Below are 16,400 nucleotides of genomic sequence, written 5' to 3'. Positions count from 1 at the left end.
GAGTAGGTTAGGTTAGGGTAGGATAGGTTAGGTTGGGTTCGGTAAGGGTCGGCTCCCTCACGCCCGCGAACCAACTGGGGAAAAAATCAAGGTTAACTGTGGACACGAGACGTCGACCACACCAGACAGGCCAGTGTTTACCTCACCCTAGGCTATATCTGGTTACTTCCAGGAGGAGGCGGTGAAGGAGGAGTAGCAGGTGGTGAAGGAGGAATAGATGGAGCTGAAGGAGGAGAAGGAGGTTAAGGTAGAGAAGGAGATGTAGGAGAAGGAAGGTGAAGAGAAGGAGATGGTGTGGGTCCTTTGTCCGTCCTGCAGCTGGGGGTCTCTCCTCTGGCCACCTCTGGTACTGACACACACACACACACACACACACACACAACACACACACACACACACACACACACACACACACACACACACACACACACACACACACACACACACACACACACACACACACGTGATAACGTGTGTCAGCTATGGTAATATTGTGTGTGTGTATGGTAGGCAGTGCCAGCTGCCAGGAGTGCCAGGTGTGAGTAGGTGTATGAGGTGTGCCAGGAGTAGTGCCAGGTATGGTAGTGCCAGGTATGAGGTAGTGCCAGGTATGAGGTAGTGCCAGGTGTGAGGTAGTGCCAGGTATGAGGTAGTGCCAGGTGTGAGGTAGTGCCAGTCACGTTTGGCGCTGTGATCTCTCTCTCTCTCTCTCTGGTCGTGCCTGCCCGTGGGACGGCATATAATCTTAAGAGTGGGGTGCAGGAGGGAAGAGGGAAAGGGAGGAGGGAGGAAGAGGAGGTAATGCTCACTGCACGTCACCACCAAAGGCAATAGAGATCCCCTCACTCTGTCCCATCCTCCTCCCTCCCTCTCTCCCTCTCCCTCTCCCATCCCCCTCCACCCCCTCCCCCCCCTCATCCCTCCCTCTTGCCTCCATCAACAGGCAGCTGGACGATCTTTCAGCCTCACCTGTCCACACCCTCACCTGTCCACACCCTTACCTGTCCACACCCTCACCTGTCCACACCTGTCCCACACCTCCACCTGTCCCACACCCTCACCTGTCCCACACCCTCACCTGTCCACACCCTCACCTGTCCCACCCCTCCTGTCCACACTCCCTCCTGGCCACACACCTCTACCACCATGTCTGTGAACCCTCCACCCACGCCAGTCCTCTGTACCCGTGTCCAGTGTACCATAATAGCGGTACTGGTGGTGGTGATGATGAAACCAGTGTGGTGATGGTGGTGGTGATGGTGGTGGTGGTGAGTGGTAGCAGTGGTGGTGGTAGTGGTGATGATGATGGTGATGGTGGCGGTGATGAGGTGGCGGTGATGGTGATGGTGGCAGTGATGGTGGTGGTGGTGGTGGTGATGGTGGTGGTGGTGGTGATGATGATGAGTAGCGGTGGTGGTGATGGTGGCGTTGATGGTGGGTGGTGATGATGGTAGCGGTGTGGTGGTGGTGGTGGTGGTGGCGGTGGTGGTGGTGGTGTTGGTGGTGGTAGTGATGATGGTAGCAGTGGTGGTGGTGGTGGTGGTGATGAGAAGAATAATCATGTGATGGTTGTTTGTGGTGACTGTGTAGTGGTGATGACTGTGGTAGTGGAAGGGTGACTGTGGTACTGTGTGGGGGGTCAAGTGCATCAGTATAATGGCGTTGCTTCGTTATTGCCTGAACTTAGTGTCTCAGTGGGGTGACTGTGCCCAGTTAGGGGTGGGGGGTTGGTGCATTACTGGGGAGGGGAGTGCCATAACTAGGGGAAGGAGTGCCATAACTAGGGTGGGGGAGAGTGCCATCACCAGGCACTTTGTCATCATCAGCTGCACTCACTGACTCCTCACTGTACCTCTGTCATTACTTACCACAATTACCACCATCTACCACAACTACCACCACCTACCACAACTACCACCACCTACCACAACTACCACCATCTACCACAACTACCACCATCTACCACAACTACCACCACCTACCACTATCCAAGGACCCTGTATTAACACTTTCTAACATTACCTTTCATTACATATGTATATCTGACTTAAGCCGACTTAACCCAGACTACTGTAAATAGTTGAGTTAGTGATGATTGTAGGAGGAGATGAACATTTAGCCTTTATATATCTGACACGACCTGGGGAGAGAGAGAGAGAGAGAGAGAGAGAGAGAGAGAGACTCTTCCTCAGCCACCTCATCTCCACCGCCTATCAACCACCCACATGGGTCCGGGATGGGTAAACAAAGCGGCGTGTAATTACGTCATCAACACGTCATCGAGGCGAGCAAGGAGGGACCAAGAGATTCAAAAAAGGGGCGGGGCTTCTATACGTCATTGTTTACATATCAACAAATATGGCCGACGATGGATATGCGTTTGAAGTTCACTTTTTTATACGTAAATTCACCGAGAAAAAATATTATACGTATATACTGGTATTCATAAAAAGAAATATTTTATTTTCTAATATTTTCAGCATTTGGAATCAATTTTATATTTTAATGGCGTGTCTTTTGATGTTTATTTTAAATATGCATTCATTATCAACAACTATTAATGCATTTCTTCATTTTTTTCGTTTTTCTAATTAGTTTGTTTGTATAATTAGTACATCACTTTGATTTTGTACCATCATTAAATACAAGTGTAGGAGAGTGTTATTGAACTACGCAATTTGGTGGTTAGAAGAACGACAACAACAAACCGAAGAAGATGAGAGGAAGAAGAAGATAATAATATGGGTCAGATTAGCTTAGATGTTGGTATGGGATTGCAGATGGTGAATGTCTGTACCCTCGTGTACCAGCTGTCCATGTCTAGTGTACCAGCTGTCCATGGCTAGTGTACCAGCTTTCATGTCTATCTCAGAGCCAGGGATTCCGTGTCCTTCCTACCTGAACGTGTCCACCCCCCAGCACTAGGGACACCGTGTCCTACCCCGAGCGTGTACTGACTGGCCGGGGCCTCTCAGTCGCTCGCCCTAATTACGGAAATGACTGCGGTCGATGTAAATGGCTGGGCCGTGTATTGCAATTCTTTGTAAGTCTTTATGAATACCCGGCCAGAGAGTACCCGTGTGTGTGTGTGTGTGTGTGTGTGTGTCGTGGAAATATTACGGAGAGTTGACCAGACACGTTCTCTTTTACACTCTGTTAGTGGAAAAAAAAAACCCTCGCATGACTTTGTTCAAAACCAGGAGCTTGTCTGGTGTGTGGTAACGGCTGTACACGTGGGGTATTGACGTACATGGCTGGGTTGACAGATGTACACGTGGGGTATTGACGTACATGGCTGGGTTGACGGATGTACACGTGGGGTATTGACGTACATGGCTGGGTTGACAGATGTACACGTGGGGTATTGACGTACATGGCTGGGTTGACAGATGTACACGTGGGGTATTGACGTACATGGCTGGGTTGACGGATGTACACGTGGGGTATTGACGTACATGGCTGGGTTGACAGATGTACACGTGGGGTATTGACGTACATGGCTGGGTTGACGGATGATCTTTTAACCCTTTGAGGAGGGTGATTTAACCCCCAAGGGCTCAAAGGGTTAAACTAAATACATTCACCAATCTTTGTAATAAATCAAGGTCATAAATCTGTTCCAATATTAACAACGCCTCCATTTTGTCTCTTAATTAATGCTAAGTGAATGTATTTAATTAAGATTAAGTCGCAGTAAAATATTAACACGTTAGTTTTTTTTTATGTTAGTAAGTTAAAAAAAATTCAAGCTAGTGTGTGTGTGTGGGGGAGACTGCCATCCAGGTACTGAAATTCAGGAACATTCACTCAGGCTTTTCCCAGATTTCTCGAAAAATTTCCCCCAGTTTATGTAGACAGAAAGAGGTTTTTTTTTTACTTCTTTTCCTTGTTGTTGTTGTTGTTGTTGTTGTTGTTGTTGTTGTTGTTCTTCTTCTTCTTCTTCTTACCCAACCAGAGTTCATTACACTTAACTAGTTCTTACCTGTAGGAACCACCACTACCACCTCCTCCACTACTACCACTACCACCTCCCTCCATCCCAACACTCTACACCCTTCGCTCCTTCTCCTCCTCCTCCCCCCCCCTCCCTCCCACCCTCCCTCCCACTCCCACCCCTCACCCTCCTACTCCTCACCTGTTATGTCGAAGTAGCAAGTTCACCCGGTGTTGACTTAATCCATTTCGGACCCTTTAGTCTGCTCAAATCATGAAGGGGGCACACACACACACACACACACACACACACACACACACACACACGCACACACACACACACACACACACACACACACACACACACACACACACACACAGCACCGTCCCCAAAATTTTAACCTTTTAAGTTTGGTTCACAAAGCTTTGAGCTTTAATATGACTCTCCCCCTCCCTCCCCCCCCCCCTGTCTCCCTCTCCCCTTCACCTCAGTTCACAAGGTTTTGTTTATTCATGCACAACAACTGCTAAGAACTGTGGAAGGAATGGGAAGTTTTATTCTAGCAATCCAACTTTTCAACTTTAACTTCTTTCAGTAAACTGGGAAGGAAAAATGTGAAGTATCGAGAGTATTGTTTTGTGGAGTTGGTGGAAGGTCTGTTGGTGTGGAAGGTGTGTGGAAGGTCTGTGGGTCTGTTGGTGTGGAAGGTCTGTGTGGAAGAAGGTCTGTTGGTGGGAAGGTCTGTTGGTGTGGAAGGTCTGTTGGTGTGGAAGGTCTGTTGGGTGTGGAAGAAGGTCTGTTGGTGTGGAAGGTCTGTTGATGTGGAAGGGTTGGTGTGGGAAGAAGGTCTGTTGGTGTGGAAGGTCTGTTGGTGTGGAATGTCTGTTGGTGGAAGGTCTGTTGGTGTGAAGAAGGTCTGTTGGTGTGGAAGGTCTGTTGATGTGGAAGAAGGTCTGTTGGTGTGGAAGAAGGTCTGTTGTGAAGGACTGTTGGGTGTGGAAGAAGGTCTGTTGGTGTAGAAGGTCTGTTGATGTGGAAGAAGGTCTGTTGGTGTGGAAGGACTGTTGGTGTGGAAGGTCTGTTGGTGTGGAAGGTCTGTTGGTGTGGAAGGTCTGTTGGTGTGGAAGGTCTGTTGGTGTGGAAGGTCTGTTGGTGTAGAAGGACTGTTGGTGTAGAAAAAGTTCTCTTGATATGGAAAAAGTTCTAATGATGTACAAAAAGTTGTGTTGGTGTGGTAAAAGTTCATCATCTATGGAAGTTCTGTTGTCTAAGTTTTCCTCTAAATGCCAGAATTCCTCAGCTGTCTGGAGGCGCTGGAAAATACTCGGGAAATATGAGGAGGGGAAGCGCTCTTGTTGCCTGAGTTTCACCCTTATGTTGCCTGAGTTTCACCCTTATGTTGCCTGAGTTTCACCCTTATGTTGCCTGAGTCTCACCCTTATGTTGCCTGAGTTTCACCCTAAGGCCTGAGTCTCACCCTTATGTTGCCTGAGTCTCACCCTTATGTTGCCTGAGTCTCACCCTTATGTTGCCCGAGTTTCACCCTTATGTTGCCCGAGTTTCACCCTTATGTTGCCTGACAATTAGAAGCCTGGGTTTGGGGACATCTTGAAAATTTCGTTTGTGTGTGTCCAATTAGGGCTCTCTCTCTCTCTCTCTCTCTCTCTCTCTCTCTCTCCACAGGTCTAATTCCTCTGGGTCTTGTATCTCTCCTGCCGTTCCTTCGTCGTCTTCACCATCAGGTTAAAAAGTCTCCCACTGTCTCTCTGCTAAGCTCTTGATGATCTCCTTCGTCTAATGATTTTTGGCGTGAAGTAATTTTAATCGTGTTTTTTTTTTTTTTTTTAGAAATGTTTCGTATTTGTGTTTGTATTTTGCATTTTGTTTCGTTTGATGTTTTTAGGGGGAGAGAGAAGAGGGAAAGTGATAGACTGAGAGAAAGAGAGAAGAGTAAAGTGAGAATGAGAGATAGACAGAGAGAAAATACGTAGGAGAGAGAGAGAGGGGGAATGACGAGAAAAGGTAGAGAATTAGAAATAGGAAAGATAATAAGAGAAGAGAAAACAGAGAATAAGCGAGGAAAAAAGAAGAAATATAGTAAATTAGAGAAAGAGATACCTCCCTCCCTCCCGCCAGCCAGTGAGTTGTGATGGTTCTCGAGTCGTCCTGGGAAAAACACGGGCCAGGAAAATTTGTGCGCCTCATGGGGGGTGAATCATCCTTGTGTAAAACGTAAAACAAAAACATTAATAATTCTGTAAACAAAAAGAAATAATAATAGTAATTCCATCTAAACTTTTAATTAATAGCACATCGTTAATGGTACTAGACGCTGTTTATACTAGGAAAAGCAAGTACGTTATGGATGCTGTTCATACTAGGATAAAAATTTATATGCTCGTGTCGCTTTAATTAACCTAGACAAAAAAATGGTCTAATGAGTTTGTTCTGTTTCATTTATTAATTTTTTTACCTTTTTTTTTACTGTTTAAAGAGAAAGGTCGGGTGTTATGTAGACGTTGTTGAAGGGAAATGGTGTGGTGTTGAACTAGAGGAAAATTATTGCCATGTTCAATTTAATTTGGTGAGGAAGAAGATGATGTATTGTTGTTCATCCTGGGGAGAGAATTTACTGTGTTTTGTATTGTTCAATGGTGTGTGTGTGTGTGTGTGTGTGTGTGTGTGTGTGTGTGTGTGTGTGTGTGTGTGTGTGTGTGTGTGTGTGTAAATTTTACTAATACTAATACGAAAAATCATGTATTACTTAAATACTGTAAAAAATATTAATTATTATTATTATTATTATTATTATTATTATTATTATTATTATTATTATTTTATTATTATTATTATTATTATTATGATGATGATGTTAGAGTACTGCACACTGGCCGTCTTCATTGCAGGGTGTAGCGTGTGAGAGAGCCTTTGCAGTGTTACATGTAAGTATAAATGGCATCTTTTATGTGACCTTACCTGTTGCATAGTAAATTACGCTACCACCATCACTACCTACACTGTCACCACCAGTACCACCACCCACAATCACTCACCCACATCACTACCACTACTACCACCACACCATCACTACCACTACCACCACCATCACTCACTCACACTGTCACACCAGCACCACCACCTACACCACTACCCACATCACATAACTACTACCATCACTACTACCACTACTACCACCACTCTACCACCATCTACACCGCCATCACCATCAACACCACTGCCACCACTACTACCACCACCATCACTACCACCACTACCACCACCATCACTCACTCACACTATCACCACCAGTACCACCACCCACACCACACCCACATCACCACCACCACTACCACACCACCACACACCACTACCACCACCACTACCACCATCACCAACTCACCCCGGTCTATACAGAGGGGGGAAGCACCTGGTAAATTTGCGTGACAAAGAGCTCTCCTTTGCTGAATTAATTTACTGTGTGGCATTGACTGTATACCTAACCTAACCTAACCAAACCAAACCAAACCTACGCTGTCTTTGTATACCGTGAACCGCTGTTAACTTGTATAAAGCTCTGTCTGTCTGTCTGTCTGTCTGTCTGTGTCTAGCCTCGTTGTAGGGTGAATCACACTCGACTAATCGACGTGTGATTAATGAAAGGATTAGTGAGCCCAAGGGTGTAGCTGTGTAGTGTACGGGGTGTTAGAGGTGTGGTGTAGCTGTGTAGTGTACGGGGTGTTAGAGGTGTGGTGTAGCTGTGTAGTGTACGGGGTGTGGTGTAGCTGTGTAGTGTACGGGGTGTTAGAGGTGTGTAGCGTGTGTGTACGGGTGTTAGAGGTGTGGTGAGCTGTGTAGAGGTGTGAGGTGTGGTGTAGCTGTGTAGTGTACGGGTGTGCGTGTGTAGGGTGTGGTGTAGCTGTGTAGTGTCGGGTTAGAGGTGTGGTGTAGCTGTAGGAGGGTGTTAGAGGTGTGGTGTAGCTGTGTAGTGCATGGGTGTTAGAGGTGTGGTGTAGCTGTAGTGTACGGGTGTTAGAGGTGTGGTAGCTGAGTGTAGGGTGTTAGAGGTGTGGTGTAGCTGTAGGTACGGGTGTTAGAGGTGTGGTGTAGCGTTGGTAGTGCAGGTGTTAGAGGTGTGGTGTAGCTGTGTGTGCAGTAGAGGTGTGGTGTAGCTGTAGTGTACGGGTGTTAGAGGTGTGGTGTAGCTGTGTAGTGTACAAGGTGTTAGAGGTGGTGGCTGTAGTGTACGGGTGTTAGAGGTGTGGTAGCTGTGTAGTGCATGGGTGTTAGAGGTGGTGTAGCTGTGTAGTGTACGGGTGTTAGAGGTGTGGTGTAGCGTGTAGTGTACGGGTGTTAGAGGTGGTGTAGCAGTAGTGTACGGGTGTTAGGGAGGTGGTGTAGCTGTGTAGTGTACAAGGTGTTAGAGGTGGGTGGCTGTGTAGTGCATGGGTGTTAGAGGTGTGGTGTAGCTGTGTAGTGTACGGGGTGTTAGAGGTGTGGTGTAGCTGTGTAGTGTACGGGGTGTTAGAGGTGTGGTGTAGCTGTAGTGTACGGGGTGTTAGAGGTGGTTTAGCTGTGTAGTACGGGTGTTAGAGGTGTGGTGTAGCTGTGTAGTGCATGGGTGTTGGAGGTGTGGGTAGCTGTAGTGTACAAGGTGTTAGAGGTGGTGGCTGTTTTAATGTGTCTCTATAGTCAAGGTCTAATGCCTGGGGTTAGCTTTGTCATCCCCCTGTGAAAGCTTTAATCAGTATAGGAAGTTGTTAAGGGAGATTAAAGTGTTAGGGGAGTATGGCCTTTTGAGGGTGATGGGAGGGAGGGGAGGTTTGAAGGGAGTAAGGGTGAGGGGAGAGGAGGGTTGAAGTGTTTGAGGGAGGAAGGGTTGAGGAGGGAAGGATTTGGGGGAGGATTTATGGGGAAGGAGTTGAGGGGAGGGTAGGGGTTGAGGGAAGGGGAGAGGGAATGGAAGGTAGTGTAGAGGAGGGGGGTGAAAAGGAGGGGAAGGGTTAAGGAAGAAAGGACAAGAGGTTGAGTGGGGAAGGGCTTTGAGTGGGTAGAGGGAAGGAGAGATAGATAGGGAGAATAGGAGATTGAGTGGGAAAGAGGGGAGGGAGAAGGGGAGATAGGGAGAGGGGAGAGGGGTAAATGTGTCGGCCACGTGCGGTTGGCCAGTTGCCAGTTTGGGGAATATTTTAGCGACGGGTCAGTTATTTCCGTGTGAGAGCCCCTCCCCCCACCCACCCCCTGGAACTCCTGAAATGCCTGCCAGTGTTTATAGTTTCTCCTGCAATCTTCAGGCGGAACTGGTCCCTGAGAAGACGTTCCACCCTGCCTTATTTTACCTCATAATGGAGACACGACTTTAGCTCTCAAGTGCCGGCTGTTGTTGTAACTTCTTTTAACTAATTCCAGAAAAACAGTGAGGCAGGGAGAGTGTGTTTTGAGGTTAGGGTGTGTGTGTTTGTGTGTGTGTGTGTGGGAAAGAGAGAGTGTGTTGTGAGGTAAGGAGAGAGAAAGAGTGTGTGAGACAGGGAAGGTGTGTGAGGTAAAGAGACAGAGTGTGGAGACAGGGAAGTGTGGAGACAGGAAAGGTGAGGCAGGGAAAGTGTGAGGGGTAGAGAGAGAGAGAGAGTGTGAGACAGGGAAAGTATGTGAGGCAGCAGGTGAGGTGAATGGGGATCTATCTACCTGTTGACATCTCGGAGGTCAGCTTATATCAACGTCATGGTTCGTTTATGTGTTTATTATACTGCTCTCTCTCTTCCTCAGTCGTGTGTGTGATCAGCCAGCATCCCTGCCACACACACACACACACACACACACACACACACACACACACACACACACACACACACACACACACACACACACACACACACACACACACACACACTATAACGTGGTGATGGCCGTGGTACGTTCATCTCCTGGTCTTCCTCTGATGTTAATAACTGATACGGGGTGAAAATGGCGACGAAAAGTTCCCTGCAGACCCCTTGTGGACGGACGGACGGACGGGGACGGACGGACGGACGGACGGGCGGACAGACGGATGGACGGACAGGCAAGTGTAGGAGGAGAGAAGAGGGAGAGGGAAGAGGAGGAGGAGATGGGGAGGAGAGGGAAGAGGAGGAGAGGAGGTTGTGGTGGGTGATGTCTGGACAGCTCTCACACCCTCCCTCCCCCCCCCCACACCCTCCCCCTCCCCCACACCCTCCTCCCCCCCACACCCCTCCCTCCCCTACACCCTCCCTCCCCCACACCCTTCTCTCACACCCTCCCCTCCCCACACCCCTCCTCCCCCCACACTTCTCCCCACACCCTCCTCCCCCTCCCCTCACACCCCTCCTCCCCCCACACCCCTCCTTCCCCACACCTCCTCCCCCCACACCCCCCACACCCTCCCTCCCCACACCCTCCTCCCTCCCCCCCACACCCTCCTCCCCACACCTCCCCCACACCCTCCCTCCCTCCTCCCCCCACACCCTCCTCCCCCCACACCCTCCTCCCCACACCCTCCCTTCCTCTCCCTCCCCTCACACCCTCCCTCCCCCCACACCCCTCCTCCCCCCACACCTCCTCCCCCCCACACCCTCCTCCCCACACCTCCCTTCCCTCTCCCTCCTCCCCCACACCTCCTCCCCCCCCCACACCCTCCTCCCCCCACACCCTCCCTCCCCCCACACCCTCCCTCCCCCACACCTCCTCCCCCCACACCTCCTCCCCCACACCCCTCCCCCCCCACACCCCCTCCCTCCCCCACACCCCTCCTCCCCCCCACACCCTCCCCTCCCTCCTCCCTCCCCCCCACACCCTCCTCCCCCCCACACCCCTCCCTCCCCCACACCCCTCCTCCCCCACACCCCTCCTCCCCCACACCCTCCCCCCTCCCCTCTCCTCCTCCCCACACCCTCCCCCCACACCCTCCCTCCCCCCACACTCCTCCCCCCACACCCTCCTCCCCCCACACCCTCCCCCTTCCCTCCCTCCTCCCCACACCTCCTCCCCACACCTCCCTCCCCCCACACCCCCTCCCCCCACACCCTCCTCCCCCCCCCACACCCTCCCTCCCCCCACACCCCTCCTCCCCACCCCCTCCCCACACCCTCCCTCCCCCCACACCCCTCCTCCCCCACACCCTCCCTCCCCCACCCCCCCTCCCTCCCCACACCCTCCCCCACACTCCCTCCCTCTCCCTCCCACACTTGGCTACACCCAGGCTATTACTGGGTCAGAGGCACACACACTCTCTCCTGGTGTGTGTGTGTGTGTGTGTGTGTGTGTGTGTGTGTGTGTGTGTGTGTGTGTGTGTACCACCCCATCGGTCATCCTCCTCCCCTACCCCTTACCCTCCCCCTAACCTGTATGTGGGCGTCGGAGAAAGATGTATATGGTAATGGAGGAGAGAGAGAGAGAGAGAGAGAGAGAGAGAGAGAGAGAGAGAGAGAGAGAGAGAGACCCCTTCCATGTCCTTCCGGCCTCTGTGGGTAAATGGGTGGCACTCTCAGGTGTGTATGGCCCTACCTACCTATCAACCTACCATAGGCCTACACAAGGGGCGACAGTAGGCCTATCCGTGACAGTAACAGATCCAGTTAATGTTTTGGTGATCTCCCTGTGTTCGTGGAGTGATGGGGGGGAGGAGGACGGGGGGAGGAGGAGATGGGAGGGAAGGGGAGGAGAGAGAGGAGAGGGAGGAAAAGAGAAGATGGGTGAAAGGGGGAAAGGAGGGGAAAGGGAGGAAAGGGGGAAAGGAGGAAAGGGGAAGGAGGGAAGGAAAGTTCAAACTGATTCACCATAGAATAGTTTACAAGTGTACAGACAGTAATGAACCAACATGAACACACACTACAACCCAGGATTACTTCTGTCTGTCTGTGTCTGGGTAGTTTTCAAGTAAACCTGATGTGGTGGTGTAGTGGAGCCCTGATGTGTGGTGGTAGGGAGCCTGATGGTGGTAGGAGCCCTGATGTGGTGGTGGTAGTGGAGCCCTGATGTGTGGTGGTAGGAGCCCTGATGTGGTGGTGGTAGTGGAGCCTGATGTGGTGGTGGTAGTGGAGCCCTGATGTGGTGGTGGTAGTGGAGCCCTGATGGGTGGGGTGGAGCCCTGATGTGGTGGTGGTAGGAGCCCTGATGTGTGGTGGTGGACCTGATGGTGGTGGTAGTGGAGCCCTGATGTGGTGGTGGTAGGGAGCCTGATGTGGTGGTAGTAGTAGAGGAGCCCTGGAGCCCTGATGGTAGTGGCCCTGATGTTGTGGTGGTAGTGAGCCTGATGTGGTGGGTAGGAGCCATGATGGGTGGTAGGGAGCCCTGATGTGGTGGTGGTAGTGGAGCCCTGATGTGTGGTAGTGGAGCCCTGATGTGGTGGTGGTAGGGAGCCCTGATGTGGTGGTGGTAGGGAGCCCTGATGTGGTGGTGGTAGTGGAGCCATGATGTGGTGGTGGTAGTGGAGCCCTGATTGTGGTGATAGTGGAGCCCTGATAGTGGTGGTAGTGGAGCCCTGATGTGGTGGTGGTAGGGAGCCCTGATGTGGTGGTGGTAGTGGAGCCTGGGTGGTGGTGGTGGAGCCCGATGTGGTGGTAGTGGAGCCCTGATGTGGTGGTGGTGGAGCCCTGATGTGGTGGTGGTAGTGGAGCCTGATGGGTGGTGTAGGGAGCCTGATGTGGTGGTGGTGAGCCTGATGTGGTGGTAGTGTGCCCTGATGCGGTGGTGGTAGAGCCCTGATGGGTGGTGGTAGTGGAGCCCTGATGTGGTGGTGGTAGTGGAGCCCTGATGTGGTGATAGTGGAGTCCTGATAGTGGTGGTGGAGCCCTGATGTGGTGGTAGTGGAGCCCTGATGTGTGGTAGTGGAGCCCTGATGGGTGGTGGTAGGGAGCCCTGATGTGGTGGTGTAGTGGAGCCCTGATGGGTGGTGGTAGTGGAGCCCTGATGTGGTGGTGTAGGAGCCCTGATGTGGTAGTGGTAGTGGAGCCCGATGTGGTGATAGTGGAGTCCTGATAGTGGTGGTGGAGCCCTGATGGTGGTGGTAGTGAGCCCTGATGCGGTGGTGGTAGTGGAGCCCTGATGTGGTGGTAGGGAGCCTGATGTGGTGGTGGTAGTGGAGCCCTGATGTGGTGATAGTGGAGCCCTGATAGTAGTGATAGTGGAGTCCTGATAGTGGTGGTAGTGGAGCCCTGATGTGGTGGTAGTAGTAGAGGAGCCCTGGAGCCCTGATGGTGGTAGTGGAACCCTGATGTGATGGTAGTGTAACCCTGATGTGATGGTAGTGTAACCCTGATGTGATGGTAGTGTAACCCTGATGTGGTGGTAGTGGAACCCTGATGTGATGGTAGTGTAACCCTGATGTGATGGTAGTGTAACCCTGATGTGATGGTAGTGTAACCCTGATGTGATGGTAGTGTAACCCTGATGTGGTGTTAGTGTAACCCTGATGTGATGGTAGTGTAACCCTGATGTGATGGTGGTGTAACCCTGATGTAGTAATCGTGGCAATGTACCTAAATTCACTTCACTTCAAATACCAGACATGAGCCCTTAAATGCCTTTCCCTGAGACATTAAACACCACTTGTGAGACATATACTACCCTCCGTGAGCTATTAAAAGGTAATTACTCCATACTATAACCCTTATGTTACACTAAATAATTTACATGAGCTATAAAATATAATTACATAAATACTTGAGCAATTAAATGGTGATGGGGGGAATGTTTTAAATGTATGACCTATTGAATCCATGTGAGCTATTTAATATCTGGAGAGTATTATCTTTGTGAGCTATTTAGTGTTGTTAAAGTGCTATTAGATGTTTGTGAGCTATTGAATGATTTTGTTAGTGAGATAAAAAATGAGTTGTACCGTGTGTTTGTCTGTAAATGGCCTCCTTACACACACACACACACACACACACACACACACACACACACACACACACACACACACACACACACACACACACACACACACACACCTTAATTACCCAAGATCTTGATATATTTGAATATTTTCTTAAGTCACCAACCTTATTAGTGTAATTATCTGTCAACACACTACAGGAAACTAATTAGGGTCATTAATTTGCATACAAGAGGTACAGGTACAGTTACAAATTACAGGTACAGATCCTTCAGAATTTCATGTCAGTATAAATCTAATCTAACTAAACCTAACCTGTCTATATAAATTATAAATCACTGTCTATCTATCTATCGTTCTATCTGCCTGTGTCTATCTATATACTTATCTCTGTCTACTTGTCTGTCTGTCTGTCTGCTTGTGTGTCTGTCTGTCTGTCTATGCCTGTCTTGTCTGTCTGTTTTGTCTGCTTGTCTGTCTGTCTTATCTGTCTGTCCATCTGTCTGTCTGTCCATCTGTCTGTCTGTCTGTCTCTGTCTGTCTGTCTGTCTGTCTGTGTCTGTCTCTGCTGCCTGTCTGCTTGTCTGTCTGTTTGTCTGCTTGTGTGTCTGTCTTATCTATCTGCCTATCTGTCTGTCTGTCTGTCTGTCTGTCTGTCTGTCTGTCTGTCTGTCTGTCTGTCTGTCTGTCTGTCTCTATGCCTGTCTGTACCACAATAGGGTAGACTCTGGTGCCACTTAAGGTCTAATAACATTCAGTACATGTGACCCTGACTCTATCTACTCAATCAGGGCCTTTGTGAGGTGTGTGTGTGTGTGTGTGTGTGTGTGTGTGTGTGTGTGTGTGTGTGTGTGTGTGTGTGTGTGTGTGTGTGGAGAATGGTGAGCGTGTGTGTGTGTGTTTATTCAGGGAGAGAGAGAGCTAAATCTTTGACAATGTGAGACAGGGGAGACAGAGAGAGAGAGAGAGAGAGAGAGACGAATGGTAACAAACCAGATAAATTGACTGATAGATAAGGAAATAAAAGAGAAATTGAGGCTAAATTTGGCGTGATAATGTGTGTGTGTGTGTGTGTGTGTGTGTGTGTGTGTGTGTGTGTGTGTGTGTGTGTGTGTGTGTGTGTGTGGTGGGGATAGATGCCGTGCCTGGCCTGGACTCAGTGAGGGAGGGAGGGATGGTCGTGCGCCGGCTTGGACTCTGTTAGGGAGGGAGGGAGGGGACATACTCAGCTTGGACTCTGTTAGGGAGGGAGGGAGGACATACTCTAGCTTGGACTCTGTGAAGGAGGGGGAGGGAAGGGATGTACTCAGGTTTGGACTCTGAGGGAGGGACAACCATCTATTGAACGTTCAGACTCACTGACGTCCTAACAGGAAAGATTTAGTGAATGAACAGTTACGTGTGTGTGTGTGTGTGTGTGTGTGTGTGTGTGTGTGTGTGTGTGTGTGTGTGTGTGTGTGTGTGTTTGCTTCCACACCAATACTTCCCCTGTTTGTATGTGTTGAGAAACCAGATGAGAGAGAGAGAGAGAGAGAGAGAGAGAGAGAGAGAGAGAGAGAGAGAGAGAGAGGCTAGGTAGTGGTGATAATGGTGATCGGGCTGGTGTAAGTAGTGGGAATAGAGCAGCTAAAGATATCACCATGCAATCTGAGGTAACATGTATATACAAAAATCTTGGTGACGTTAAGACTTTTCTCAAAGGATCTTACGTCAATATATTTTTTCCCTCGTAATTGATGATGTGAAAAGCGTAACTCACTCAAACTACGTCATAGAGTACGTTATAAACATCAATTCTCAAAAAAGGTTGTTAGGTTAAATTTACTGTTTTTCCTCGTAACTGGTGACGCAAGAAAGCATCAAAGTCACTGGAACTGCATCACGAACAATGATTCTCAGAGGTTCTTAAGGTGAATCAAGTTTTCCTCGTAACCAGTCAAGTGAGAAGTATTTATCCAACTCGGTTAAACTGCGTCACAAAGGTGGATTTTCTTTGGTTCTTACGGTAAATATTTTTGTTTTCCTCGTAGCTGCTGTGTGTGTGTGTGTGTGTGTGTGTGTGTGTGTGTGTGTGTGTGTGTGTGTGTGTGTGTGAGAACTACGACACAAAAATGGAGGGTCTGTGTTTGTTTATATACCTGTGTGCGTTTATTTGTTTACCTATGTCTGTATTTGTGTGTATACCTGTATCCCTACTTGTTTGTTTATCTGTATTTGTTTACCTGTCACTCCCTCTCCTTGTTTACACTCACACACCTGAACAATAAGAGTGATTGTCTTGAAACTCCCACCTAACTCGTCCTGGGATTGATAATTGTGGTGATGGTAGTGGTGATAGTGGGGGTGGTAGTGATACTTTTGATCGTGATTGTGGTAGTGATAGTGGTAATATTGGTGGCTGTGGCGGGGGGTGAAAGTCATATTGTTACATTGGTGAAAGTTGTAGTTTTGGACTGAGGTGAAACTGGTAATAATAGTCATAAGACACACATTTTTTTTTTACTGTTTATTGTATATTAAACTGATGGTGTAGGTGTAGAGATGATGATGATGATGATGATGCCCATAGAAAGGGAGGAGGAGGTGAGGAGAGTGAGAGGGGAGTGAGAGGTGAGG

The 16,400-nt window shown here is 49.4% G+C and overlaps 2 protein-coding genes across 2 annotated transcripts in view; one reads left to right on the top strand and one right to left on the bottom strand.

Moving 5' to 3' along the window:
• Nucleotides 1–4,493: 4,493 nt before the first annotated feature.
• On the bottom strand, nt 4,494–5,183 carry LOC121864751 (mucin-2-like). The gene has a single exon (XM_042363920.1). It carries the CDS (start codon nt 5,181–5,183, stop codon nt 4,494–4,496), a length of 690 nt encoding a protein of 229 aa, XP_042219854.1.
• Nucleotides 5,184–6,840: 1,657 nt separating this feature from the next.
• Nucleotides 6,841–16,400, top strand: part of LOC121864749 (protein yippee-like 2) — a 100,481-nt gene continuing 90,921 nt past the window's right edge. The window contains exon 1 of the mRNA XM_042363917.1: nt 6,841–6,876. The gene's annotated coding sequence lies outside the window, so the exon portion shown is untranslated. The remainder of the gene's footprint in view (nt 6,877–16,400) is intronic.

This window comes from Homarus americanus, unplaced genomic scaffold (genome assembly GCF_018991925.1).
Source record: "Homarus americanus isolate GMGI-L3 unplaced genomic scaffold, GMGI_Hamer_2.0 scaffold11347, whole genome shotgun sequence".
Classification (NCBI taxonomy): domain Eukaryota; kingdom Metazoa; phylum Arthropoda; class Malacostraca; order Decapoda; family Nephropidae; genus Homarus; species Homarus americanus.
This window is presented reverse-complemented; position numbering and strand designations above follow the sequence as displayed.